This window comes from Anser anser (assembly GCF_964211835.1).
Source record: "Anser anser genome assembly, chromosome: 19".
Classification (NCBI taxonomy): domain Eukaryota; kingdom Metazoa; phylum Chordata; class Aves; order Anseriformes; family Anatidae; genus Anser; species Anser anser.
Genome location: NC_139740.1, coordinates 11,508,519 through 11,535,625, shown reverse-complemented (window position 1 = coordinate 11,535,625; position 27,107 = coordinate 11,508,519). Strand labels below are relative to the sequence as shown.

The 27,107-nt window shown below is 37.6% G+C and overlaps 1 protein-coding gene across 9 annotated transcripts in view; it reads left to right on the top strand.

Moving 5' to 3' along the window:
• The window catches only part of PECAM1 (platelet and endothelial cell adhesion molecule 1), a 39,552-nt gene extending 12,845 nt beyond the window's left edge, over window positions 1-26,707 (top strand). For 3 of the 9 annotated variants that reach the window (XM_083805364.1, XM_083805368.1, XM_083805369.1), the window contains 10 exons: window positions 58-339; window positions 3,420-3,701; window positions 4,131-4,238; window positions 5,122-5,149; window positions 5,614-5,684; window positions 6,363-6,419; window positions 8,494-8,562; window positions 13,613-13,669; window positions 20,176-20,198; window positions 25,164-26,707. In XM_083805364.1, coding sequence (XP_083661490.1) covers window positions 58-339; window positions 3,420-3,701; window positions 4,131-4,238; window positions 5,122-5,149; window positions 5,614-5,684; window positions 6,363-6,419; window positions 8,494-8,562; window positions 13,613-13,669; window positions 20,176-20,198; window positions 25,164-25,193 — 1,007 coding nt within the window. In that variant the 3' untranslated portion in view covers window positions 25,194-26,707. Of the gene's footprint in view, window positions 1-57; window positions 340-3,419; window positions 3,702-4,130; window positions 4,239-5,121; window positions 5,150-5,613; window positions 5,685-6,362; window positions 6,420-8,493; window positions 8,563-13,548; window positions 13,670-20,175; window positions 20,199-25,163 lie in introns of those variants that run through there. The other 6 variants (XM_083805365.1, XM_083805371.1, XM_083805370.1 and 3 more) reach the window with 4 other exon arrangements.
• The last annotated feature ends 400 nt before the right edge of the window (window positions 26,708-27,107 follow it).

The window sequence follows — 27,107 nt, the reverse complement described above, 5'->3', positions numbered from 1 at the left end:
AGTATCTTTGAGTCTTATGTAATATAATTGGACACACGGTTTTTCTTCCCGTTTTAGCTCCAGTCTCCAAGCCAACTCTTTCTGTTGTCAGTGGTTTACCGGAGGTGGTGCTGGGGAAACCTCTACGGTTAATCTGTCGTTTAATGACAGGAACGCCGCCAATAACATTCACATTCTACAAAGGAAATGAAGTTAAGAAAGTGGTAATTAATGACACATATGCTACATTCTTGGATGAAAATATTAGACAAAATGACAAAAGAGGATACAAATGTGATGCTAGAAATAATCACTCTAGTGGCATGAAAACTAGCAATATTCTCAACATCACAGTAATAGGTAAGTCTGTTCAATTCTTCTTGTCTAATGCCATATTTTGATTCTTGAAACTGCTTGAAGCAGCATATTATAGACTAAGCAAAATGGATGCTTTATAAAAGCATTATAGTTTATTATAATAAAAGCATTATTTCAGTCAAAATGTTTATAAATCCTTGTTCAAATGGAGTAAAAATAGTTGGAGATCTGTATCAGACTATTTGTCAATGAAGTAAAAATCTTGATAGTAGTCAGAATTGAGTTAACTACAGCTGAGTTTATTTTAATGCAAAAGACATCTGACTTGAAATCTTATTGTAGAAGTAGTCTTACTGGCAAAGCATAAATGATTTGATCTTGAGCGTTCAAAAATTTGAACGACAAAAGCTGTTTCAGTAAAATAATGATTAAAAATTTCAGAACCAGATCCATTTTTTCCACGTCTGATTTCCATAGGTCTGGATTTATTGCATATGTAAGGATATTGAAGTTATTTCTATGAATTTTCTCACCAAAATAAGCTTGCTAGCTAGATTCCTGGTTTAAAAAAAAAATTAAATCTACACTTTCAGTAATCTCTCTAAAAATCTCTGTTATTAATTGCAATGTTATGAGGCACTGAGGATGTTCAACACCAGAGGCTGCAGTTCCTTAGTAGCTCTGAAAGTCAGTCTATTATTATGCTGTATCTGCAAATAGTAGTTACTGGAAATGAGCAAACTGATCTGCAATATGAGAAGTTACTTTTGTGCTCAGTTTTAAGTACAATGACTTTACTAGCTTATAACCCTTAAGAGTGAGAGGACAAAATTGCACTGCTGAAATGTCCTGCTGCAGGGGGATATTTGAAATAAGGGAAAGAAAAAAAAAAAAAAAAAAGAAAAAACCATGCATCTGAATCTCTAAATAACCACAGACATTCCTTAACAAAGGATGAGGATATTCAAATCTAGAACATGAGAGAACCTGTAGGAGGTGCTGCAGGAAAAACAGAGGCTGCATTAGAAAGGGCAAAATTCCTCTATCCATGAGGTAGCTGAAGCTTTAAAAAGGTGAATTGGAAGGTTATAGAAGAAAACATGAGGCTTGATATATGCTGGGAATCTTAACACTACTTCAAGAAGGAGCATGCTAGTGAAAATGCTGTGATTTGCAAGTGTGCAATTGGCAGATGTGAAGAGCAACTTCAAGAAGCAAAAAACAGTTTCACAGTAAGCTACAAGAGACTGATACCAATAACTTAAAACATACATGCGTGTTAGTTCTTACGTGGGTAAGAGTGTCTTGTTTTGGTAGGATTTTAACCAACATACTGTATTTCTATATATTTGGTGCTCTCTGAGCAGATGGTAGTAAAGTTTCACACGATAGTTCAGATCCTAGTGGTTCAAAGGAATTTTCAGTTTTGTGTCCCAGCCTGAATCCAAACTGTGTTCATTTTAAGAATATAAACTTGCGAAAATGTGGATTCTCTCTGAGTTTACTGAAGAAATGTGAGTTTTGACATTGAGTTGTACATGACTAGAACAGATATATCCAGAATTGCTGCATTTCTTCTGGGTCAGTTGGATTATTGCACAGCTGAAGGACATGCTCTTCACTTTCTTGGCCTCTAAACAAGTCTCAGATTACAGTATTTGCCTTTGCTTAGATTATAGAGCTAGGAGTGCACATCAAGTTCATCAGTTCCACTAGGATATGCTTTGCTAACACTGGAGAGAAGCTGAAATATAAAACCGTGAAAAGCTTTATCCAGTAAAATTTAAAGTCAAGGTAATTTGAAATAACAAGTAACAAATACAAAGCATAATCTTAGTCCCTTAATCAGTGTCTATTTCTACAGTGTTTTACACATCCTTGCTAGAACTAGCACATTGCATTATTTCATTACAGCAGTGTTTCAGGATATATTGTGACACTGTTTGGAAATTCTGAATAGAAAGTCACGCTTTGGAATCTGATGAACCTATCTGCTGCAGCCATTCTCTCCTGACATGGCTTCTTTGAGTTCTTTATATTCTGTCCTTTCTAGCTATACCAGATCTGGGAGAAAAAAAAAACAAAAACACCAACCACCTTTTGTTTTATATATCAATCCTCTCACAGTCATGGGTCCAGTTGTAGTAGCCCACATTTTGCATCTAAATCAGCAAATCAGCTTCCTATCTAATATAAATGCAGCTTTCATGACAAGCATCTTTTCACATCAGATTTGGCTTCCTCCTTTTACTTCTGTGCCAGTGTTGCCTTGATGACTCCTCATTTACTTTTGTCTTGTGTTATCCATGACCCTGCTCCAAACACATTAATAATACTTCTAGAGAAATTTTGTTCAGCAGTTTTAGCAAAGCAGATGCTTCAAATCCAAAGCATTTTGGGAAGCTAGTGACATTCTACTTGCATTGTGCCATAGAAAGTGTTAACTGTATATACATCTTTTTTCCTGATGCAATTTTTAGTGTTGATTCACAAGTACTTATAAGCTAGCTCTGTATATGTTAATATACTTCATTAGTAACCTAAAAACTGTATTTTCACTATGCATATTCTTACAACTTGTTCAAATGCAGACTATCTTCTTTTGTTTGCTATATCTTGTAATCTTTAGAATTTAGGACTTGCTCATGCCTTTGATACATCATCTGTCAATGTTTACTATTGTTACAAGAAGGATATAATGCAGTTAGTATAAAACAGTGTAACTCTACATAACTATGGAAGCATAGGTAAATAAATTGAGCTATAATTATTTCTATCAAACTGCTGAGTGTGTTATTTCTGAAAATTAAGTAATTTCTAGGTTGGGGCCTGGTGGGAATCTGAAGGAGTTTAGGAGGCTGACTGACTTCTGTAGGAATGGATAGTTTCCTTCGGTGTCTGCTTTGCTTCTTTATGATGCCCTCTTTATTTCTGAGTGTATAAAAATATTTACTAGAGGATGCAATCTGGCAGAGATATTTCAGAAAGATTAATACTGTGCATTCACTCTGTTTAGCTAAGTAAAATGGCATTAAAGCAAGTATATCTACAATACAGTATTTTATCATCAAAGTTATTTTTAATAGCAAAGAGATCTGTTTCATTTGTGCCTTTCTTTGTAGTACCAATCAGGAATGCCAGCTTGGGCAGTATTCCATATGGGGAAGTGGAAGATGGCAGTGGGACTGCTTTTCTCTGCTCTGTGGAAGAAGGATCTTGGCCAATCCACTTCAGGATTTTTAAAAAAACTGATCACGATACTCTTTTATATGAAAAAACTGAAAGCACAGACAGAATCGTGTGGCACAAGGAAACAATGAGCAGACAGGATACAGGGACATATTACTGCATGGTTTCTAATCGAGCTAAGGTGAATGTGAAAAGCCATCCAATAACCATCAATGGTAAGTTAACTTTTACAAAAAGCTGCACACTGCTATCATGGCAGGTGAGGTCGTGTTATCTGCAAAGTTACTAAATGTAAGGAATATTATGAAGTATACCTGCCTTACTTGGTTTTGTTCTACCTTTGGCAGAAGTTAGACAGAGAAGCATTTATAAACAGAGGTTATTTTACCTACATACAAAAGTTTAACAGATGCTCAAAAGCCAAAGGAGTCATATTAAGTTAAAAGCAACCCTTTGTTGTACTGACTTGTCTGTTGCAAGAGCAAGGCTCACTAGTGACTTTTGCATGCAAGTCTCCTTAAAGATTTTCAGCAGCGTGTAGGAAGGCTAATTTGTAGTAAAGTAAAAGCTCGCTTTATGCAGAAGTTAGTAATGATGACCAGTCACTGTATATACTCTCTTAAACGTGTCTTCCTTATTTCCAGTCATCTTAGCGTCTTGGCAGAAAGGAGTCATTGCCGCATTTGTCCTAATACTTATCGCAGGAGCAATAACTCTCACTGTATGGTGGTTTTTATGTAAGAAGAAAAAGGGTAAGAAATGATTCCCTTCTATTTCTTTGGTAATTAATGTACTGCAGTAAAAACATTGTATTTGCTTCAGGAATAAAGGCCCGTGGGGGTGAGGCCTCAGGAAATGACTACATATGTTTTTAAAAACCTAAAAGTCTGCTTAAAAATGCATGGTTGGGTCAAATTAAGCTGTAGGTGTGTTGAAGTTGTCCAGGTATCTTAGGCAGAATAGGGAGAACATTTAACTAATGGTGCTGGAAAGGCACTAGTGGAGCAAATGTTTTTGGAGGTAGGCCAGAATTGCACTATTCTGATGCAGTCCCAGGTCTGGAATTCAGACCCTTGAAATGCAGATGAAGAAGCAGCCTGAGGTGCTTTTTGCTCCATTACAGAACTACGACAATTTGATTCAGGGTCCCAACTTGGAGGTAATTGAGATATTTCTCTAGTCCTCATGAAGGAAATTTTAGATTATTAGATTTTTTTTTTTCTCCACACACTAATACAATTTCACTTTTGTGTTTGCCATTTATCATTAAGATATTATTTCAGATCTTGGTGTTTTGGAAAGTAAGGAAATCTAGTTTAAATGAACATCCTGTGATATGCAGTACATTGCAAAACATTTTGGAAAATTTTGAGTACCTGGATGCCCTAGGCAGCTTAAATTGACCAGGCTGAAATTTGAGGTTAAAGATCTTAGCTTCACTGCAAAAGAGACATTTAAAAGGGATGTAGGACACTAAGTAATTGATTTGGTAATATCTAAGAGAATTTACTCTGATTTGGGTAGATAGTTGCTGTGTTTTTTTTTGTTTGTTTGTTTTTTTATTTTTAATTCTTATTTTAAAATTAATTTACTTGTACAGTATATTAATAGATGCTTTTATTCTTCTTTGTCAAGCTAAAGGATCATCCATGGAGATGTCTCGGTAAGATAGCTTGCTTTCTGGTAATGGTGAAGTATTTCTGTTTAAAGGTCTGGGGCCTTCCACCGTATGAATGTAGTTTATTATGGCACACACCTGCAAACAATAGATGGTTGTGCTTCATGCACCACCTGCTTACACAACAACAGGATGAGGAAATACTCTAAAAATAGAAAAAGGAGAGCTAAGAGAAATACAAGAATATCAAACCTACATTTGAATTTAGAATTTGCATTTAGAAATGAAATTAAAAATACAGAAGTCTTAAAGTAATGCAAGAAGGACCACCTTTGACTTTAAAGCTTACTTATGGTTATCATAAAGACAGAAACAAAATTTTCATTAGCTTCAGTACTTAAGAAATTGTGGTAGTCAGCATAGACAATGACTGATATTTGCATATCATCATGTTGATTTTATTGACTGTTTTGGATAATTACATAAACTTTTATTGGTTTGCTTTTCAGATCTGCCTTGGCTACAAACTCGACAAACGAAAAACTGGCAAGACAGCACAATGATGGAGACTACTATTCTGGTAGGATATTTTGCTGTAAGACTAGTAGTGAATTGACCTAATTAAATATTTATTCTAAGCTTTGGACTTGCATGGTTGTGGTTTAGACAGGGCCCAAATTTTTGGTAATCCTATAATCCCAATAACATCCTCCAAAGTGTCCTCTATCATTTTGTCTTTACATAGCTTTTTATGAGCATGTCTTATACAAAGACTTGTTTATAAATCTGCTCAGGCACTTCTACCAGGCAATCAGTTACTAATATTACAGATGGAAAATGATGGTAAAAGAGAATTTCTTCCTCATTTTGACAGATTTCACACAGATTCAAAAAATGAGTTCAGAGAGCAAATTTGAGTTGTGGCATGTGCTCCCGCGGTCTGGCCGCAAAGTAGCAATGTTAACTTGCTCTTACTGGTCACTTTCTTTCCAGGATCTCAGTGCACTTCATGAAATAGGTGGACATGTTGTTTAGAGTACCTGCTATGAGCAAAGTTATCCCATTATTATTTTTTAACCTGATTATTTAAAAAGTCCTACTCACCCGTGTTACATGACTGTCTTTAAATGTGAATCTAAAAGTAGAATTTCTCATATGTAAATAAACAATGGCAATAGGAACTGCAGCTGTTTAACTCATTCATTTGATTGGCTTTAATAAATATTTTCTCAGCTTTACTTTTGCTTGAATATTTTAGGATCAGGTTACATTGAAGATGGTGAAAATCACATGAAATCAACAGATGAAAATAAAGGTAATTTCAAACTTAAGCAACAGATTTTAATTTTATTAATTTTATATAGATTTTTAATTACAATTGAAGGCTGTTATGTTTTCTTGTGGCAGCAGTGAGGATTCGATAGGTCCAGTCCTTTCCTCCTTCTCTCTGATAGTGGAGAAAACTGACAAATATAGATCTTTTTCCTCATGTGCAGAATGGAAATGACAAGACCCATTTCCGAACAGCATTGTGAAGTGTAATTAGTTGTGCTGGAACTGAGGCCTTCAGATGGAGGACAGTTTACAACTAATAGTAGGAATTTTAAGTTCTATATGACATATATTCAGAAACAGGGTTTTTTATTTTTTTTTTCTACAGACTTCTTTTACTTCTCTGTCTTTTCTTCCTTTCTACAGATCTTGAAATATTTAAGCATTAAACCTAAAAATAATCTGTTATGAATCAGAATAAAATGACCTGCCAAATGCCTTGACATGCCACATGGGATAATATCTATAATCATTAAAAGGTGTCATCGACTATTGTATCATCTAGCATATTGTATTCTTCATGACCAGTGTTTTTAAAATATTTATTCAAAGAATACTGCTTAAATATGTGGATAATTTCACAGAAAAACTTGAAAACGACCTTTGGAAACTCTAGCTCAATGATTCTTGTTTTTTTTTATCCTACCTGTTTCAGATGAAGTTAGCTCTGATGTAGCAACCTGCATGTGTGCGGGAAATAAATGGTTTCAGTCTTTATCCACTATAGATTAGGCAGCTTCATTAAAACCAGCTAGGCTATTGCAGGTCTGTGTACCAGATACAGAAGCCTATTATTCATATAATTCTAAAAATAACAGTAACCATTCTGTATTTGTGTGACAATAGCTTTTACTTCAGCAAGCAAGAGGAAAGAGCTTATGGTCAGTGTATGGAACTTAGCCCATTGTGGCCTGAATAAGTCAAATTAGAAATAGAGACACTCTCATGTAAAACAAACACACAGACAGCTGGAACATAGGAACATAAAGCTGTATCAATCCTCAAGAAACTTTGCTATTGTAGGAAGCATGTCATTTAAACTTTGTTATCGACTAATATTCCTTCTTAAACAGTTTTTTTTTTCTTAGCTTTTTTTTTCCTTCTCTCACCAATGCTATTGCAATATTGCTCCAAAACTAATGCTGTTGAAAGGCTGCTCCAAAATTTTACTGTTCTAATTATCAGATCTTTCTGTTCTAAAGAACCCGCAAGCATTTCTGCAGGATTCCAGTCTGGATGACTGCCATAGTCCTTTCCAACTTTTGCAGAAATCCAGTAGAAATCCATCTACACCCCAAGGAAAAGAGCAGGAAGTAACAGCTGTTGCTTGTCTCTGTTACATCCAGCTAGCCACTACTGGTCAGCCAGTAGTCTTAGTAAATCAGCTGTCTAATCATTGTCAAGCTTTTTGTGGGCATTGTAGAAAGGAGCATTTTGAAGAGGTAGATGGGTGGCCATTGTAAATATTCTATGGAGAGCTTGAAGGGAAACTCTCTTTATGGAGAGCACAAGGGAAAAGTGCTGAAATTGCTTTGAGGCAAAGCAGAAATTGAGAGTATGAGAGGTGATGAGGGTAGTCATGAAAGGCTTAGAGAAGGCTTTTAAACTCGAGGGAAGTGGACAATGGGAAGTGTCCTGCCACAGCAGCCATGCAAAAGGAAGAAAAAGTAATGGCAGGGAGAGATGTAGAAGAGAGAGGACCTGTAGCTGCAGCAGGAATAGGGGAGAATCCCAGATAATCTCCTGCTCCATTTGTGTTGTGACACTTTTGAAGGTGTTAAATAGAAAGTAAGAATTAAGGCGCAATTCTCACATCACAGAGTTTCAGAATTTTGGTTTGTGTTGTACTGCTGCTTCTCAGGTAGGGATGGACCTTAGGAATACGTAGGCCTTACACCTCTTATAACTCACATCTGCCATAAATAGGGCCTGATCCTGCACCTATCAAAGTCAATGAAGACACGTCCATTAATTTCAGTGGCAGCAGGATCAGGCCCACAGCTCAAGTGAAGCATGCAGTGCAACAAAGAAACATCTTCTTGATATTTTTGGGGCAGGACCTGACCTTGAGAGTGCTGAGGTGGAGTACACTGAAGTTGAAGTATCAACGCTTGATCCTCACAGAGGTAATAAACTGTCTGGCATCTACGGTTATGATTTGGGAGTAATTTCGTGCATGTTGCTACTCCCTGACTCTGGTCTGACATTAGCATCTATGAACGTAAGAGCAGGTTGTGCTTTGCATGCATGACAGTTTCATGCCAATAGTGTTCCTTAATGTAGACGATGCTGTGGCAACCATGCTCTTGTTCACTGCAGTCCTTCTTCTCCAGGGATCCTCTCGGTCACTTGCCCATCCCGTTCATGTGAGGTCTCTGCAGAGCAGGGCTCCCAGCTAGATCTGTGTCTCTGAGCAGAAAGCAGCCTGCTGTGAATCCTCATGTTAGAGAGTCCAAATTTATTGACAGCTGTTTGAGGTTAGCCACAGGGTAGGTTAACAGAGAGAACAGAAATCAGAGGAATTGCTTTTGTTTATAAAGGAACTGGCTGAAGGATGAAAGCTGTAATACACTTGTGATAGAGAAGGGAGAGAGAAGAGAGTGTATTTAGTCTTTCAGTCTGGAGAGGGCTGGAGACCATCCTGGGTTTTGTGACACATCAGACAGAAAAATTAGAATATTGGTACCCAGGTAATTTTGGCCCACATGTCTCACAGTAGCTCTATGGCAACAATAACCAGAAATCATAGCATGAGTCTAAGGTACGTGTCTCTGCAACCTTGTAGGAGAAATATCCGTTAAAATTTATTCACCAAATGCACACTTGAATCACTCTCTGTCAGCTGGAGAACAGTGATATCATTATACTCTTGTGCTGAAAGCTGTTAAATCTCTCAGAAACTTAGAAAAGGTTTCAAGTAGCTAAGAGTGAATAAAACCCACCAGAGACATTTATGCTATGCCCTAGCTTCTTTGTTTTAGCTTAATCAGAAGCAGACTGATGAAGGAATGAACAAATTTGCTTTTCCCTTGTAGGAAGGAACAATCACTTATTTCAGAGACCAAAGGCATGCTTGTTTAGCTAGTAATACAGATGTTTGGTCAAAATGCTCACTCTTCATGCTTGGCATCAAAGCTCTCTTGCTAAAGCCAGTCCTCCTGTTCTTCTGCTCTTTTCTGACATGCTGGTATCATTCATCACAGAGTTTTTCCTGTATTCTTAGCATGCTATTTATCCACCTCTGCTAAGTTCTGCATGCGGATAACATAGCTGTACTCTTTCTCAGAATAGGGCTAATACTTAATTGCTAATACTTAATTGTTCCAAATGTTTTCTGAGTGTGCATTGTACAATGTAGAATGGTAAAGATATGCTAATATATCACAATTTAAATGAAAAATCCTATTAAATGCAAGACCAGCATCTCTAAAAATAGGCTTTTCATCTCATTCCTGAGATTCCAGTATACGAGACTGAGTAATAAGTGTCTGTGCTATGTAGACTTCCATCATAGCTGAATCCCATTAAATTGCAAAATAATGTTTAAAAGAGAGTGTATAAATTAGATCAGACTATTCTAACTAAATGCTGACTCATGTTACAGACCTATGTATGACATACAGAACGTTAATTTATTCTGTAAGACTGAACCACGCTTCAAATACATTGAAATGTTATAACTCCCTGATCAATTTCTTGTGTTGCACCCAGTACACAAGTGGATGCATGCTTTGGTCACATAAATGGCAACTGCACTGCAAGCATTTAATGCGTTAATCTTTCAGAGCATCATGACGTTGCTGCTTAAACGAAAGGAGTTATATGAAACCAAGCTGCAAGTTTAATTCTTTCAGCTCTGCATTGTCTTTAGCAATGAGGAGAGGATGAGACTATTTCTTGGGAAAGGAGAAACAAAAATCTGTTTCATTATATACCCTTGTAGTAATCAAGCACGCCCACAAAACTAACAGCCATAGGACTGCCACTGGTGCTTTTATCACATTGATGTTATTGCACGAGTTTTGTTTCAAATTGTAATACTTACATCTCTCTGTGGGCTATGATCAGTCCTTGTTAGGGAACAGACCTTTCAAATTATCATCTAGCTCCAAATCCCAATTGCATCTGTTTTGATACCACCTATTTTCTGAATGAAGACAAAGTATAGCACGCTTGTCTCTTCTCTGGGCGTGCAAGTCTCATCCAGCAGACTGCATGTACAGTCTGGTTCCTTCTGCGGAACCCCACATTGCTTTGATCACTCAGGACTAGCTTCAAATTATTTTATCTGTCCATTTATTTGTTCCTCCTACCACTGTTGTCAATGGTGATACTAATCTGAAGAGTAGGAGAATCATATTTTTTGTATTGTGAAAGAATACTGCAATATGTAAACTGTAACAATAGTTTTTGGGTCGCTTTTTGAAATCAGGAATAACTGAATGCCACCTCAGAACAAGTTTACGTAATTGTAGAAGGATGTACATTTTGTCTTGGCCAGTGAAGGACTAATACATTTTAAAGCAGTTGTAGTTTCACCCTGTTTTTCCAGCCATGTCTGCAGTAGCTGGCCATTTATGAAATGATTTTTAACACAGCGTTATGGTGAATAGGCTAGTGCATCAAAAACTTTGTATGTACTATGGTCCTATGATAAGCAAAAAAGAACAGGGTTCATTACAACGTTATGGATGGTGGTAAGCCTGCTTGGATAGGTGGATACCTACTTTCTAAGTAGGGGTGAAGAGGCTACCTCAAATATGAGGTAGAGCTGGAGCTTCGCAGGCCAGCTTTTATTTGGGGTAGTTGTAGTTGATTGTTAATTTGATATTTAAAGAGGCAGTCATACTCAAGAATGATTAAATTGAATATTTGTGGAGGTTATATGCCTGACAAAAATATAATGCCTACCTTTTCTAAAGCTTAGTTGTATAGAAAGATGGCAAATGATTTAGACCTTTTATTATTAATATGAGCTAAACCAAATGTCAGTGCTAAAGTAAGATCAAGAAATATCCCTACAGTGAGAAGGGAGAAACTGCTAATCATGGATAATAACATGCTGCTTCTTTTACTTCTGTAGCTGGTTAGTCATCTGCAGGGTGGCAACATTATAAAAGTCAGTGAGAACAAAATGTCAAATCATGAAAGTAATTTCTCCAAGCACTGAGACAACTTTTGGAAGATTAGCAAAGAAAATAACATGGACAGTGTCATTATATCACAATTTAATGTAATTAATTTTCAAAACAAAAAGCTAAGGAAATACCTCCCACCAAATCTTCCCATAGAGTCAACAGGAGTATATTTGGGATTGTAGTCTGCTAAAAAATGTGTTCCAAATGAAACAAACTACCTTTCATTAAAATTCTGAAAAGAACACATCTTGCTTCACTGGAAATTTGTATTGATCATTTCAGCAATAGTCCATAAGCATAGGATAAGCATTTCATGATCTTCAGACTATTTTGCAAAGAATATTCATGCTAAAACTGCAGTGTGAAAGCTGGGATTAGGTGCTTTGTGCAGTGCAGCTCCTACTAGTGTTGAAATTAATAGCAGTTTTCTATCTCGATTCTGTTGTATTAGGTCCCAGCTTTTAATGGACACTTAACAGAATTAACAAAAATTAAATTAGCTTTAGAAAATTAGAATGTGGTGCCAGAACCACTGAGGTTCTTCAGAGCAATGCAGAACAGTAACAGTCCTGATTTTTAGTCTGGCTGCAGATCAATATGCCTGAATTCTTTAAAAGTTTTAATAACTAATGTGCAGGACTTTGTATCCAAAAATGTGAATTCTCTTTCCATTTTCTTGCAGACAGGATACAACCATCTTCAATTTTTTTTATTTTAATTTTTTACTTCACATAGAAAAATCTAACTTAGTGAAGATCTAAACAACAACAAAAAAAGAATATAACTTTAGTGAAGATACTCAGAAATTAGGGGAGATATTGATAGAATCCTGAGATTTTATAAGTGACTCAGTTCAAATGAAATTAATGAATGTTTCTAAAATGCTTTGTGATCCTCAGACAGCGAGCTCCTAAGCCCTGCCTGCATGGCCTTTTAAACCAACTGAAGAAAACAATTTTAAGCATACAATTTTCTGGAGAAGTTTGCTTTAATATTAATCCAAACTACACAAGAAATCAAGGAAATTGCTCAAATCTGTTACTTGCCAGAGCTGCATTTACACTGGCTGTAGAGAAACTGAGTTCTTCAGCTTTTCAGGCCTTTGGCCAAGGCTTTGCTCTTCCCTACTGTGGTAACTGCCTATAGTTATAACAATTTGGTATCAAAACTCTGTGGGTAGGTTTTCAGAGATGTCAAAAAGGGAGGGGAAAAAAAAAAAAGGAGCTTTTTGCTTTCCACTTCACAGAGAAACAGAAGTTTACAGAGCTTGTAACCCCACGGGTCTGAAAAATGGATGGCTAAGACTAACATTGCATTTGTATTCCCAGTTGTGTCCTTAGAGGCATAAATCTTTTCTTTCTGCATTTTCTTATTACTTTCTGTCTTTCCACAAGCCTTTTCAGCCTTCGCTCCTGCTATGTCCACCTGATCTCAGTGCAGTAATGGAAGAGTTCTGATGTAGTGAGGAACTGAGAGGAGACACTTCCTAGTTAGCACCTAAATAGAAGCTGTGCAGTATGAAATCTGCAGATATTCTTCTGAGATATTTCTCAAAGAACAGCAAAATAGATTGGTTTTGTGACTTTAAGATTTAATCAGGTTAGTTGCCAAAATAAGGCATAGTTAGTCTTCCAAATTACAGATCTCATGAGGTCTAGGATCCCTAAATCCTTAAAACAAATTGAAGAAGCTCTTTTAAGTGATCCAGAGAAACTCTTCTCTAGTGTTAGATATTTCTGTAAAATTAAAGTAATATCAAAGTTGAGAAAATTATTAGAATGTTAATTTTTAAAAGGGAAGGTTATATGGATGATAATTTTATACGTAGCAGATGAGACATCTCCCTCTCAGAACCTTATGGACTGGGTTTGGGGGAGGGGGTGTAGCTGTTTTTTCTTACAGACTCCACAGGCTGATTGCTGCTTATGTAACTATTTCCTCTGAAAGTAAAACAGTGTGTTCTGTTTGTTTAAGGAGCTTTTCGTAAGGCAAACACAAAAAAGAAAAGAAATTGATTCTGTGCCAATACATTTTCCAGCTCCTGTACAGAAGGGGACTGAAACAGTTTATAGTGAAATCAGAAAAGCTAATAATGGTAAGTAAGCTAGTGAAAAATTAAACACATAAAGGAAGCATTTGTATAGAGATTAGGGTTAAATTTGTGACTGAATAATTTAGAAGATAAATGCCTTAAAAAGCAATCCAGGTCACATTAGAACATTCCAAATAGCAGCTAAGAAATCACAGGTGTTGATAAACTGTATAACACCTTCATATTTTCTCATAAATCAATGATACTCAATGCAGTCAGATTAATATTTGTAATGTCTACTTCATCAGCCCATTGGCATTGTATAAGCTAAGTAGTTTGGCCTTGTGTCAGGATGTGAATCTGGAGCTGAACATACCCCATTAGGGATTAGGAGGCTATGTTGTGATTCAAACCCATCTCAAACTGCAAATGAACGCTTCATCCTAGTTGAAGAAGTGTTCAACTTGTTGAACTCTTCAACTTGTTTAAGAAGTGTTCAGCTATGTTTGCTCTGCATTATAAAATATTACACTGTGTTTGGGCATAACCCCAGCAAATATCTATGAAGTTTACAACAGTAAACTCTAAAAACCTCTAAAGCAATAAGATCACTTTAGTAGCATGGGTTGTTACTTACTTGTTTTAAGCACCATCAAAATTGTCTCAGATGTGCCGGCCACTCTGCCGTACATGTGTTACCTCCTGTAACAAAGACCTTGGAATTATTTATATGAGGGCATTAGCAGCTTACCAGCAGTTACCATCTATAAATGCTCTGGTAGCAATGAGTTCAGACACAGTTGGTTTCTTAATAGTTTGTCAAAGACTAAATCAGAAAGGATTTCCTTTACTCTCTTTGTATTAGAAAGTCTAGGTTTGGGCTGTAAACTCTTCAGTTTTTCTCCCCATCCATGTTATCAAGTGGTTTTGTTGTATAGTATGTTTAATTTTTGATCTTTGTGCTTTAATTTGCTATTATTTTCTGTTTTATAAGGCATGTCCCACTCCCTCCAACACAGTATTCTGTTTCTAAGGAACTTTTCATGTGAGGATCTCCAAGTACTTTACAAAACATAATTGAATTTTCCCTTGTGAGGACTTCTAAGTCAGTTTTATCTTCATTTTACAGCTGAATAAACACAGAGATTAGGTCATTTGTTTTAAGGTAATGCGTTCAGACAGTGACAACACTGGGAACAGAATTTCAGAATCCTGAACTTCTGCCTTGGTGCTGAGCCTATACATTGTACTAATTTTTCACAGCCTTGCAGTTAAAAGTAAAAACATCGAAGAACAGCCTTAGGCTCTTCATGCAGGATTGCCTGGCAGCATCATGAGGAAAAAACAACTCATTTCAGGCCTAAGCCCAAAAGCCACTAATATTCTGAAAAGTTTTCCACTGAGCGTAGATTAGACCTGTAACAAGCTACAGAAGCTGACTGCGTAACCCCTTGCTTGCCTTCTGCTGAGGTGTGAAGCTGAGTATTATGCCTCTCACTATTCCTATTTTTTGACAAAATGGAGTGTTAGATATTAGAAGGATGTTCTGTGAGTTGCAGTGTAACCTCAAAGGATGGTATGGGGGAGCTGTAATTCAAAGCACTTATTAAACTTTACTTGCTGTAGTGTGGGAACTGCAATAAAATGAGATATGATTGAAAGACTGGTCTAAATTAGCCAAATGATATGCAAACAGCCCTTAATCTTGCAGTCCACCTGCTCTTTTATGCATAACATTCTACAGTTTCGGTTATTCTTGGAAACATAGTAACAGTTTATTGTTTTAATCACGTCTGTTTTTCCTGACTGATACACAGGAAAAGTGTTTCAAATAGATAAGCAGTGCATCACATAGCTATGCAGTTGCTTTGGATAGCTTTGCTACAGTCTATTTAAATGTAAAATTTGCTTTGATTTTTGATCAAATTTGACTGCAAGGTAGCAAAGTATAAATGCAGTGGAGGATCCTTAGGAAATAAATCTTAATAAGTACATTAATATATTCACAGAAGTATATTAATGGCCAATTCTGAAAGATACTGAACATTACTAGTGCTTGCAGAAGGGGGTTTACCTTTATGATCTTCACTATGTTTGATTATTCTTTGAGATTTTTGAGAAAATGCCTGAGAGTACAATCTCCTTCAGGAAGGTAACGGTTCAGACAAATGTGACCTCTGGGAAAATTATATGAATTGGGGAATTGGTGTCGGCTACACAGTTTGATAGATATAACATCCAAGACCTAAAAACTTTTTTCTTCCAATATTTGCTTGTAAATCACTTTTGTGGTTTGTTTGTTAAATTAGAATTAATCAAGTGCTTCATAAGCAGATTTGTCTTTTCAAGGAGTTGCCTGCGCATTTCAGAAATTGTGTCCATTACAGAGGAAGCTGAAGAGGTATCAGTAGTTGTTATGTCTGATGCAATTATTTGTGACTGAGCCAAATTACTTTTCATCTTCCTTTTTCTGACTGTGCTCACTGCTGTTCCCTGTAAGGCAGATGCCATGTCAATAACCAACTTCTGGTTTTTATTTATTTATTTATTTATTAATTTCCACAGCTATTGTCCTTGTGCTAAATCAAGATTTCATAGTGCAGAGAATGCTCTGACCTTTTCTAAGGACCAGGCATCTGGCAGTGTGCTGAGCATCTGCCATTATTCCTTTTCATTTTCCCAGTATTGGCAATGTTATCTCCCATTCCAGTGTGTCCATCACACTATGATAAGACTTCGTAGCTTATCTGCTGTGCTACTTTTCTCATTCTGAGTACCAGGCATAAGGAGGTGCTACTTTAAAGATAAACAGGAATCTGAGAAACAAACTGTCAAATGCACATTTTGAATCCCAGAAGACCTGCATGGGATTAACTATAGTTACCCCAATAACAGTAAGAAAAGCAGGTCATTTGTAAAATTCAAGTCTACTCAGGTGGATTTCAACTGAAAGTCAAATAATAGTGCAGAAGACACGGTGTTCAGGAAGTTTGTCCAGCTATTGGATTTTTTTTTTTTCCTAGAGCAATAGGCTACAAATTTAGTATTTTACAGAAAATACAAAATGCTTCAGACCTCAGCTTTAAATCAGTCTTTAAGTCCAAATTGTGAGGAATGCTCACAATTAGTATTAGGTCAATAACACCTTTGCCTAGGAGTCCTTCACATCTATCAAAATAAGCTAATTTCCTTAAAATACTGCTTTCTCTGGCTGCCCTATGAAAAGGTCAAAGTATATTGGGAGTCTGGGGAATTTCCAACCAAGTCCCAGAGCCATTTTCTTTTGTTCAGAACAGAGGCAGTCCGAGACTTAAGCAAAACAGACAATTGTCTCAATCATCAGACTGCCAAGAGTGATAAAACGTGGCCTTGCTGCCTACTTTGCCTGTGCCTGAGTCCCAGCAGGCCAGGCTGGCAGCTGGTGCTGTTCTGAGGGAGGGGTCAGGATATGTCAGACGCTAAGTTTGGCTGGGAGGGTGGAGGCTCTTTAGAAGCATGATTTACTTTCATCGCACCTTTCCTCCTCCCCTGAGGCTGTATGGGCAGGAAGTCCAGGCAACTCCATACTGGTTCTTTCTCTCAGCTCCACCCCTTCCCTCAGCACTCGTCCCAGTTCTTGGGGTAGCACAGTTTTGATCACATTGCTGAGAAGATGAGCCAACTCTGTTTCACAGATCTCCTTATGTTTCCCAGAGCACTCCCTGGGGAATGCACTGTATTAGTAAAGCCTTGCTCCTTTGGTGAACTCAGCCTTTGCTCTACGTCAGATCCAAAGCTCACAGAAGCCAATGGTAGTCTTTGCACTGATCTTGATGTGCGCTGAGTTGAACTCATAGTGGCTTATTGCAAGATAACTGGTCTCTCTCTCTTCCTAGCTTCTCAACAGGAAAGTGGAAATCTAGTGAACAAAATGCAGCGCCAGCCTTTCTGCTGCTAAGTCTGTAAAAGTGAACTGGTTACTTGGAGGCAACTGCAGTGACGAGACAGGAAATTCTAAGAATCCTATTGCAACCAACAATGTACTATGGAAAAACAAATATATCCCAGTGGAAAGAGGCATGAGAAATCTCCATTGCATCCAGTGCTTTGGAACAAACTATTAAAAATCAGTCCCAGCAATCAGGAAATCTGCTGCAATACTTTCCTGCTACTGAGCCTCGGGCTTAATACCTCTGTACTTAGCTAAAAGTTCCCACTGAAAGCCTTTTCCAGCATAGAGAAAACTCACAAGGTCAGGGGATTCATGACATTATTCAAAAGCCAGGTCTTATGAGCACATGCTTGTTCCATGCAGTCTGAGATCATGCAAATAATCTCTTCCTTCTCCAAAATAAAAACTCTGTGTATCTTTAGGTTCTAAGACATGTTCTAGACCAAAGCCTCAATCTGAGACATTGATTCCAGAGCCAAATGCTGACTACAGCTTCAGCCAAAAGTTAGTCAAAGCCAGGTGGTTTCACTAAGACACAAACGTGCAGGGAACTTCTAATCTTGGTTGAACCTGAAATGCAAAGCACAATTGCATGCATGCCCCTATGCAAGACCTATTCCTTAAACTGCCTGCTAAGATTCCCTGTTAGAAGCTACTGCTCCAATCAAAGTCTTGGCAGAATATACTATGTGCCTGTAGTTCAGCTTCTTCTGCTGGTATTCTAGCATCTTAGTTTTCACCAGTGTTGGAGATGGGCTTGAGATGGATTGTAAATTGCAACTGCTTAGGCCTATGTTCTCTTCTCCATAGCATCTAGCAATAAGAAAGGTCAGAGTAGATGAGGATGACACTGCCTTAAATTACTGCCAGTAATGTATTCCTCTGTAAAAATGTGTTCTTTGAATTTTAAGCCCCATCAACTAAAAGCAACAGCAAGAATTTAAATCCATCAGAAATCCATAAAAGCACCTATACTTGGAAATCTTTTAGAAGTCAGCAGCACTGGACCTTCAGCTCATTTATCTGTTTCTCCTAACAAAATATGCAACTCCTTATTTGCCCTACTGAGGAAACTTGACCAGATTTTCTGTGTATGACTAGAATCCAGCTTATCTCTATTTCCCTGCTTTTGTTAGTAGGGGAAAGTCAGGTATCGTTTGAAAAAATCTCTGTTCTCTTTCATCACCGTAAAATTAGTTTGGTTCACGTAAAATTAACTTCATATTTTTAACAGGAATGAAAAAGTAAGGTTGTGAAAAGATTGATGTAGCAAAGAATTAGCATAAGCACCACATCGTTGTGCTGTCTGCTGGTAACAATTTAAGTGAAGAAAACCTAAACACTGAGGATGTATGCTGGTTTACCTGACTGGTACCTCTTAGAAATCTTATGGCCTTCTAGCAGCACTTTCAAAGGACACATAGTGTGACATCTTCCTGGTAGAGATATGGTCCTTAGCTAGAAAACCACACTATGTTAAATCTGGGTGACAGATTACAAGAAGGCGGGATATCTGTCATTGTGACCTAGTAGCTTTGGAGTAGTAAACATCCCGTTGTTTGAAGTTTGGAATTTATACAAAATTTCTCATTTCCTCCTTCCTGTAAACACAATACATTGTCACAGAGGGCTAAACTGCAGCTCATTAATACTTCACTTCATAAACCTTACATATAGTTTTGTCCACTTAAGGTCAAGCTTTGATGTAGCAGTAGGTCAGTAGCATTTTTGTTCGCTTCTGGCTGCTTTTGGAACACAGAAAACTTTGTGTGTGTTTCCTATGTAACTTTTTATTTTCTTTCTTTTCAAACTGGCTAAACATGTAGGCAGCAATTTCATACTGAAATTAAGTTTATGCACTGATATAATGTGCTGTAGTTGCCTGAGTTTCTAAGTGTTTTGTTAGCCTAAACATTGTGGATAGAATTATCTTGAAGAAAACTCATACTGTACAGTGAAAGCAACATTCAGGTAATCTGTGTTTCTCTGCATTCCAGAAATTGCACCCTGATTGCATACTGTGTTCATGGATTTGCTTTCAGTGAAGACGAGTCACAAGCGTGTAATAAAAATGCTGATGGTAGAAACAGTATGAGCTTATCTGCACATAAATGTACATGGTTGCAAACATAAAGGCGAGAGAAAGAGAGACTTAAGCATTGTTATCTGCAAAGTTAAATTCAGCTTTATTCAGTTTCCTTGTTCCTTGTGCTGGCTGCCAAGGGAGTTTCTGAAAGACCTTTCTTAAGGTCTGTTTCCAGTAGTAGTGTTTTTTCGTGATATCCTTTTAATATTTATTTCAGAGCAATTCTCAAACTTTAAATGTGTTCTGCCTATAGGAGGATTGATGTTGTTACTTGCTATTTTAAAAATACTTAGAAGCATAAAGAGATTACTCCACATTTATAGAGAAAAAAACACTATTAACACAGAGCCCAGTCCAAACCCTCTGCTTTGAACATAAGATCTCTTGACACAACTTTTCTTCACTGAATTTGAACCTTAGTTGAAGGTAACAGTTTTACATCATTGCAAGATGAACAAACAAATTTACATTAAATATAAAAGGCTGTTTGCTGAAACTGATCACTCCTCAATGTGCTACTTAATTATTTACACATTGTATTTTATTTTGCAGATTCTATGGAAAACAGGCATTCTGTAAGTATGCATTTTTATATGGGAAATTAAAGATAGGAAAGTTAGGTTGAGATTATTGTGTATCTAATGAGATAGAGTTCTACGTTTTAGTATTGCTACATTTAATTTTTTGTTGTTGTTGTTCAGAACCTCCGCTGGACAGCTACTGGGCAATCCCCTCATAAATATTCTTACTGGTCAGGCTTTCAGTACTATGTTTATAGAACGGTCAGTTTAAAAGCCTGTGGAACTGACTGGTATTTGGTAGTGCTGGTCACAGGAGGTAAATGACAAATACTAATTTTCCAAGAGTTTGTGTTAAACACCTGCATAACTTTGGATATGTACCATAAATATTCATGCTGACAGAATGGCACAAGGTTGGAGATGGCTGCTGCTTGCTTCAGGGTCCTGATGGAACTGAGGCACTCAAGATTCAGATATGGAAGCCTGCTAAGCTGGTTAACATATCACTAGTGACAGAGACATTTTTCTAGTTCCATTTGTAATATCTATAATGTTTTTGGTGCCAGTGAATCCCCTCAGGGTGTGCCTGTTCACATGCACACACATTCATTCTGTGATTAGGATATCCAGAAAAGTGAGCTCCTTCCTAAAATGTGAAAAGAAAAGTTAAACTAAGGAGGAATGTCTGATCCCTTGCACTTGAGGAAGAAGTCACTTCCATTCACTGTTTCCTTCTGGGTTCATTTTTATGCGCTGACACAACAAACGGGATGACTCTGTGGGCTGGTGGTGAAAACTGAGACACTGTATGAAATTTTGTAGGCAAGCAACTTCAGAGTACATAGATATGTCGCAGCTATATTTTTCTGAGAGGTGAGAACAGTACCATATGTGGAGGAGCTCAGCTAAACTACTAGGGGTTTTACAGTGGTTCTGCAGGCTGAGGTACAATATGCTGAACAGCTTTATAGGGCTAAGAAATCAGTGAAAAAATAGAAATTAAAAAAAAAAAGACAATGACTTGAATGAGCAGTTCTGCTCTCAAGAAATCTGATTCAGGAATGTACATTTCAGGAATACTACTCTGAATGTTAGATAAGCTATCAATCCAACCTCTAACCAGGGGTTAGAAAGATTTTTTTTGGTGGTGTGGTGGGATTTTTTGCCATCCACTTTGTGGCTTTGGAACTTTACTTAAAAAGAAAAAAGAGAAAGACTCATAAATAAGAATCACAATAGCACAGTCTACGTCAGCTTATTGCATCCATTTGAATTTTGAAAGTCTCCATCAGCACTCACATCCCCCTGGGATAAAAAAGCAGTCCATTGTATTATTTACAGACACTGGCAGAGCACTGAAGGTCACAGATTGTGTTACAATAAACAGACATATTAACAGGCCAATGGGGTTTATAATATCATTGTCTGTCTTAGTTTAAAGGTTTGTTTTTATTCTTTGCTCTCAATTTTCTAAAAATAAATTGAGCTAAACCCTCCTCTGTGTTATACCAGGCATTCCTTGGAAAGTCACACAGAAGAAAGTTTGTCCCTGTCCAACACAAAGGGAAAAATAGTCAAGAGTAGCTGTGACAGATATCTGGTGTCCATTCTGGGAGGAGTTTGTTCCCCCCTCATCCCCACCATTTATCAAGAACATTGGAAGAAAGGCTAAAATTTTATGAACATCTTTTGTTTTCTGTTCCTGTGGCCAAAAATGAGTCAAAAATCTCTCCATGAAAGTATAATGAGGCTGCTTCAGTGCAAATGTGCTGACCACCCCACATAAATTACTTTTCTATTAATTAAATAATTTGGCTATTAAAACTTGTTAAACCATACAATCTATGAAGTAATGTTAGATTCTAAGGGGAAAAAGTGTCAGCTGAGGGCAGTTTTCTTTGTGTTGTTGGTATAAATCCCTGTTAACAGTAGGAGAGTAATAAATTTAGATTCTCTGTAAAACTAACCTCATTTTCAGAAACAGCACAAAGAAAAATCAGCTTACAACACTTGCACATCTTACCTGAGTTTTCCTAAATAGTCTTACTCAGTTCATATCTGTAACACTGTCCCATCTTCAGATACTGTTCATGTACCTAATGTAGTAACTGTTCCTTTTTTGAATAATTAGTGCTTTAAAAGATATGGCAAAAACAGGTCCCAACCTTCTTCTTCTTAGATGCCCACTACTATTCCTAATAAAATCTGTGACAAAAATGTAGCACCATCCCTCTTGTGAACCCTCCAGAGAAGTGACTTGCGGTAGGATTGGACAGATAAATTTCCAGGCAACATAGATGAGAACAGAAGAGTCAGGGAACTGCTAAAGGTCTTTCTAGCGTTATTTTGTTGCAACAGTTCTTCTCTGTAGGTCATTTTCACTCAGTGCATAACTGAGGTTTGGTCCAAACGAGGAGTTGTTGGTCCTACTCAAGAAAAGGAAAATGCTCCTCATAAAGTGATCAAGTGGCTCAAACTTCCTCCCCAGCTGTTCTGCTTCTTTACAGCCAGCTGAAATATTTGGCTCGGAGGTGCAGCTGCTTTTGGTTTGCTACTCCCCTAATTTGTGAGTGGAAGGAGGCCTTCAGCAGGCATCTTAATTGCAAGAAATGCCAGATGGATTACTTACCTATAGTGACATATCAAAAAACTTGTAGAATTTGCTTCTGTCTAAGCAGTAACAGGTATTCCAGAAGGGTCTATGGGACAAAAGGCAAAACAACAGAGACAGCAGTATTTTGCTAAGAGCTATGTTTTCAGAGACAGGAGGACATGCAATATTTTTGCTTCAGTAATCATGGTGGAGTCTCAACATCAGATCTCACTGTCCCTTTCACTCTCTAAGTTCGGACAACAATGTGGGTTCTGCTCCTCAGATAAATTCTGTTAACTTATTCAGTTCTGCAGTGAACTTTCTGATCTTTCAGATCTTTCTGAAGTCACAGCCAAAACAGAGTACTACATGGAGGAAAAGAAAGATGAAGAAAATCATTTTAATAATAAGTGCTAGCCTTGCTCCCATCCCTTTGCCTCTCTATAGTTTCTGTCAGAGTAAATATAATCCAGGATGGAAATTCAGGAACTTTGCTTCATCTTCACTGAGAGACCGTTATAAAATTGAGCTCAGGGCTCAGACAGTAAATGTTGTTTACTAACAGTAAGTGCTGTGTTACACAGAATCATTAAAGTGTTTGCATTATGTCAAGAAAAGTGGTGTATTAGAAAAACAGTCAGTTAAATTCTGAGTTATTTGAGTTGTATAAAGGTTTAATTGCACTATAGTCCTGACTGATTTGCCATCCAGGCTAACATTAACCTGAATGTCTTGGGCTTTTGGGACGGTTAGAAATGAACCCACAGTTTTGGGGTGGGGGTTCTTACCTCTTTCTCCTCTGTTTCAAGAATTTGTATCTTAAACGCCATCCATAGGAAGTATTTGCAAAAGAAATGAATTACTTAGAGAGGAACTGGGAGGAGGTTTCCTTCCTGAAATCAGAGCTGGCAATCTTTCTGAGTTATTTAATGGTCCCAGTTTCTGAAAACATATTGAAGGAAATATCTTAACAATGAGATAGCCACTTCGCCAAATACTAATTGGTATTGTGTCAAATTTACCTCAGCGGTACATTCTGACTTCATATCTCCTCCTCCCCTATTGCCTCTGTGTGTTTGTTTGTTTGTTTGAGTCTGTCCAAGGAGTATATGAGGACTGGCAGCCTCAGTTGGAACACAGTGTACTGTTAGCCGCCTATTTGTATGGCCTCAGAATGTACCCTCGGTGATAGAAACATGTAAAAATTAAATCTATTTGCAGAAATATGTTTGTTTTCAGCTACTTTCTCATCTTACTCAAGTGATCCCAAATGCATTTTGTAAATTTTCTGTAGTAAAGAAATTGCTTCATGTTGCTAGCACAACATAGCACAACCTAGCACATGTTGCCAGCAAACCCCCTTGGAAGGGGGATCTGGCACGTGTTTAACTGTGGATAGTAACATGGCACAATAGCTCCAGACAGGAAATGAGGATGAAGGATGTGTCAATTTAAAACTGGGGGGCATTTCAGGCAGTCAGGATATGAAAAACAAGGTGATACTCTGAAATAAACACTGAATTATAAACCAGGAATTCCTGCCTCTGACTCATGGGGCAAATCCTTTGGGGGTAAGTCCACAAAAGGAATTAGGCGCCTCAGTGCTGACAGACTAAACTATTAGGTTAGAGGCCATCACGTACTCTTAGCAGATATTTGTGGGAGGAAGACTTGCTATGGCAACTGATGTCAGGAAAGACCTGACAGTTGTGAATCCTCGGTGGACAGAATTATTTCTGTCATGTAACATAAAGTCTATAAAGCTTGGGATCTCTCCTTGACCCTTCCCACTGGTTAGTGCAGAGGACTCCTCCAACTGCATGCTGCCTCTCGTGGTTCTCAGTGCCAGGTTTCAATCTCCCCAGTGTGTACTGAGCAGATAACCTACTGGAAGGAGTAGAAAGGTGGTGTCTGAAAGTTGGATGATGCATTGCTCTCTGTTAATCTACTCAAATGCTTCTTGAGAAAGTTTTTTGTTCTTGTGGAACTGAAGATCAGGGCCTAATTGTGGTGGACTCGATGATCTTGAGGTCTCTTCCAACCTAGAGAAATCTGTGAATCTGTGAACTGGGCATCTACTTGTAAATAAAGGAACTGACTTTCAGATCCATTCAGTGCCAGCAAGTTCTATAAGAATCTAACTTTTATCAGTAAACACGCAGTTACAGATGTTGCTGCTTTACAGTATTGCACTTCACTCTTTGATTGTTAACCCAAATCCCCAACTGTCTTATCTCCTTTTTTATCTGATGAAGATAATGCTAATATCTCCCCAGGGAACTGTGCATATTTATTAGTTCATTGTACAGTGGTCTAAGGAAGATGTTATTTTATTTTAAGTTTTTGTATTGATCAAAAAAGACAGGAGAGGGCAGGGGGCTATTCATACTCATACTTTTTTTTTTTTTTGGTCTTGTTGCCAACAGAGAATACAAGGGCATCCTGATGCTACCTAGAATACTCATCTCAAACATCATCTGGGAGAAGAAAACAAGCCGAGATGGAAGATGTTGCAACTGTTTCAAAAGCTCTGCAGCACTTACTTATGAGTTTGCCAGGCTCTTCTTTTCAAAGTTTATTTCCTCAGGGGGAACAATAGAGATATTCCTAAAGCATTTAATGGAAAAAATTGAAAAAAAATTCTCATAGGGAAGTGGCTCTGGAAACCACTGACCTAGGTTCCCATTTTTAATTTCCCCTGCTAATGCAATTTTGTCTTTCTAGCCTCCCAATTCATCATGCTCTGAGGAAATAAAAGGGGAAACTACGGCTGAGAAAGTACATTTCTGCAGTGCAGTAACTACTGTGATGCTAATAGAATGTAGAAATATCTAAGCTTGCTTTAAACTAGCTAACTTGGTAATCAGTAACACTCTACTGTGGCAGAACAGAGCTCAGCACAGCCTGCCCAGCCATGTATGTACTTCGACATGATCTTGCATCTTGCGCTGAACTCCCTGTGCTGCAGCAGCTGGACTGCTACCAGTCTTGGAGCCAGCTAATTTATAGCTCACTTGGATGCTACACTGCAATTAGGGCCTAACAGAAGAGTGAGCTCTGGGCTCTCTAAAAACTTGAATAACTGTTCAGAGATTCAGTACTTTACCAAGTGATTCTCTCAGTAGAGACACAAATATTCTTTATTCTTTGCTAAACTGCTTTTTCCCTCTAAAAGTTCTGATGTTGTTGGTTAGTTTGCTGTGATGGTTCTTCAAGGAATGATTGCTAATCACACTTATTTTGGATGATGCAAAATAAACATCTTGAGTGGGTGGTTACTACACCGATGTCGGTGAGTTTGTATCTGAAAGTTATGTATAATGCTTATTCCTGGGATTTTAGGAGAGATCTGAAGTTATACTTGTGCCCAGCTTGTCCAGTATGGAACTCCATACCTATTCCTCTTCTCTGTAGTATGATAAATGATTATCATGGATCCAGTTCTGGACCTGGATCTAATCTCTGAAGCCCATGTTTTTTTCAGTTGCATTAGTTTAACAGAAAAACAAAAAGTACTGTCCTTTAACATCCTTTAACAAGCTGGTCTCTGACACTGCAATTGCTCTCCTTTTCTTACTGCAGATTAAATTACTACAAGATCTGGGCCACAGGTAAGAAGGTTCTCATTTTAATTAGAAAACAGTGAAAGAGAGGACATGGATGTGTATATACATATATAGTTACTGCTTTAAGCATTGCATCAAAGGCACAAAACCAGCAAGAAATACAAAAAGGTTTTATATCGTCATTCCAAACTTTAAAATTTTCAAGCTCCAGTTACTGGCTAGTATTTCTAATTTATTGTTCCCTATGCAAATGTTTTTTGTATCATAAGCCTTTCACAAATGACTGACTTCATATCACTCTTCTGTTGAAAAATGTTCATTCTAGCATCCCACAAGTGTCCATACAAATGTGTTACTATGGGGAATGTGAAAAGGTGTTTTAATAAAGAAAACTCTGAACTGAACTTTGCACTGAATCTTGCATGTTCATATTAGTGACCACTTGCAAGTGAATATCTGTGAAGCTTGTTCTCAGTGTTGAATCATATAGATACATTTCATAAATTATGTATGGAAGATGTCATCTCTGCAACAAGTGATTTCAGGCGCCTAGATCTGTTGTCATGGACCGGCTTAGCAGCAGGTAAATACATTAATTAAGTTTAAGGGTGAGCACGTGAGTGCTCACATTCACATGTCTCTTGCTGAATTACAAAGCTAAAAGTTCCTCCACAAACCTTCCCATAGTCCCTGTCATGACTCAGAAAAGCACTGGTTTCTGGGAAGTTTCATGATGTCATCTGTGCAGGATGGAGTAGCCATTGGACAATTCATTGGTCTATTTCAGATCATCCTGTGGCTAAT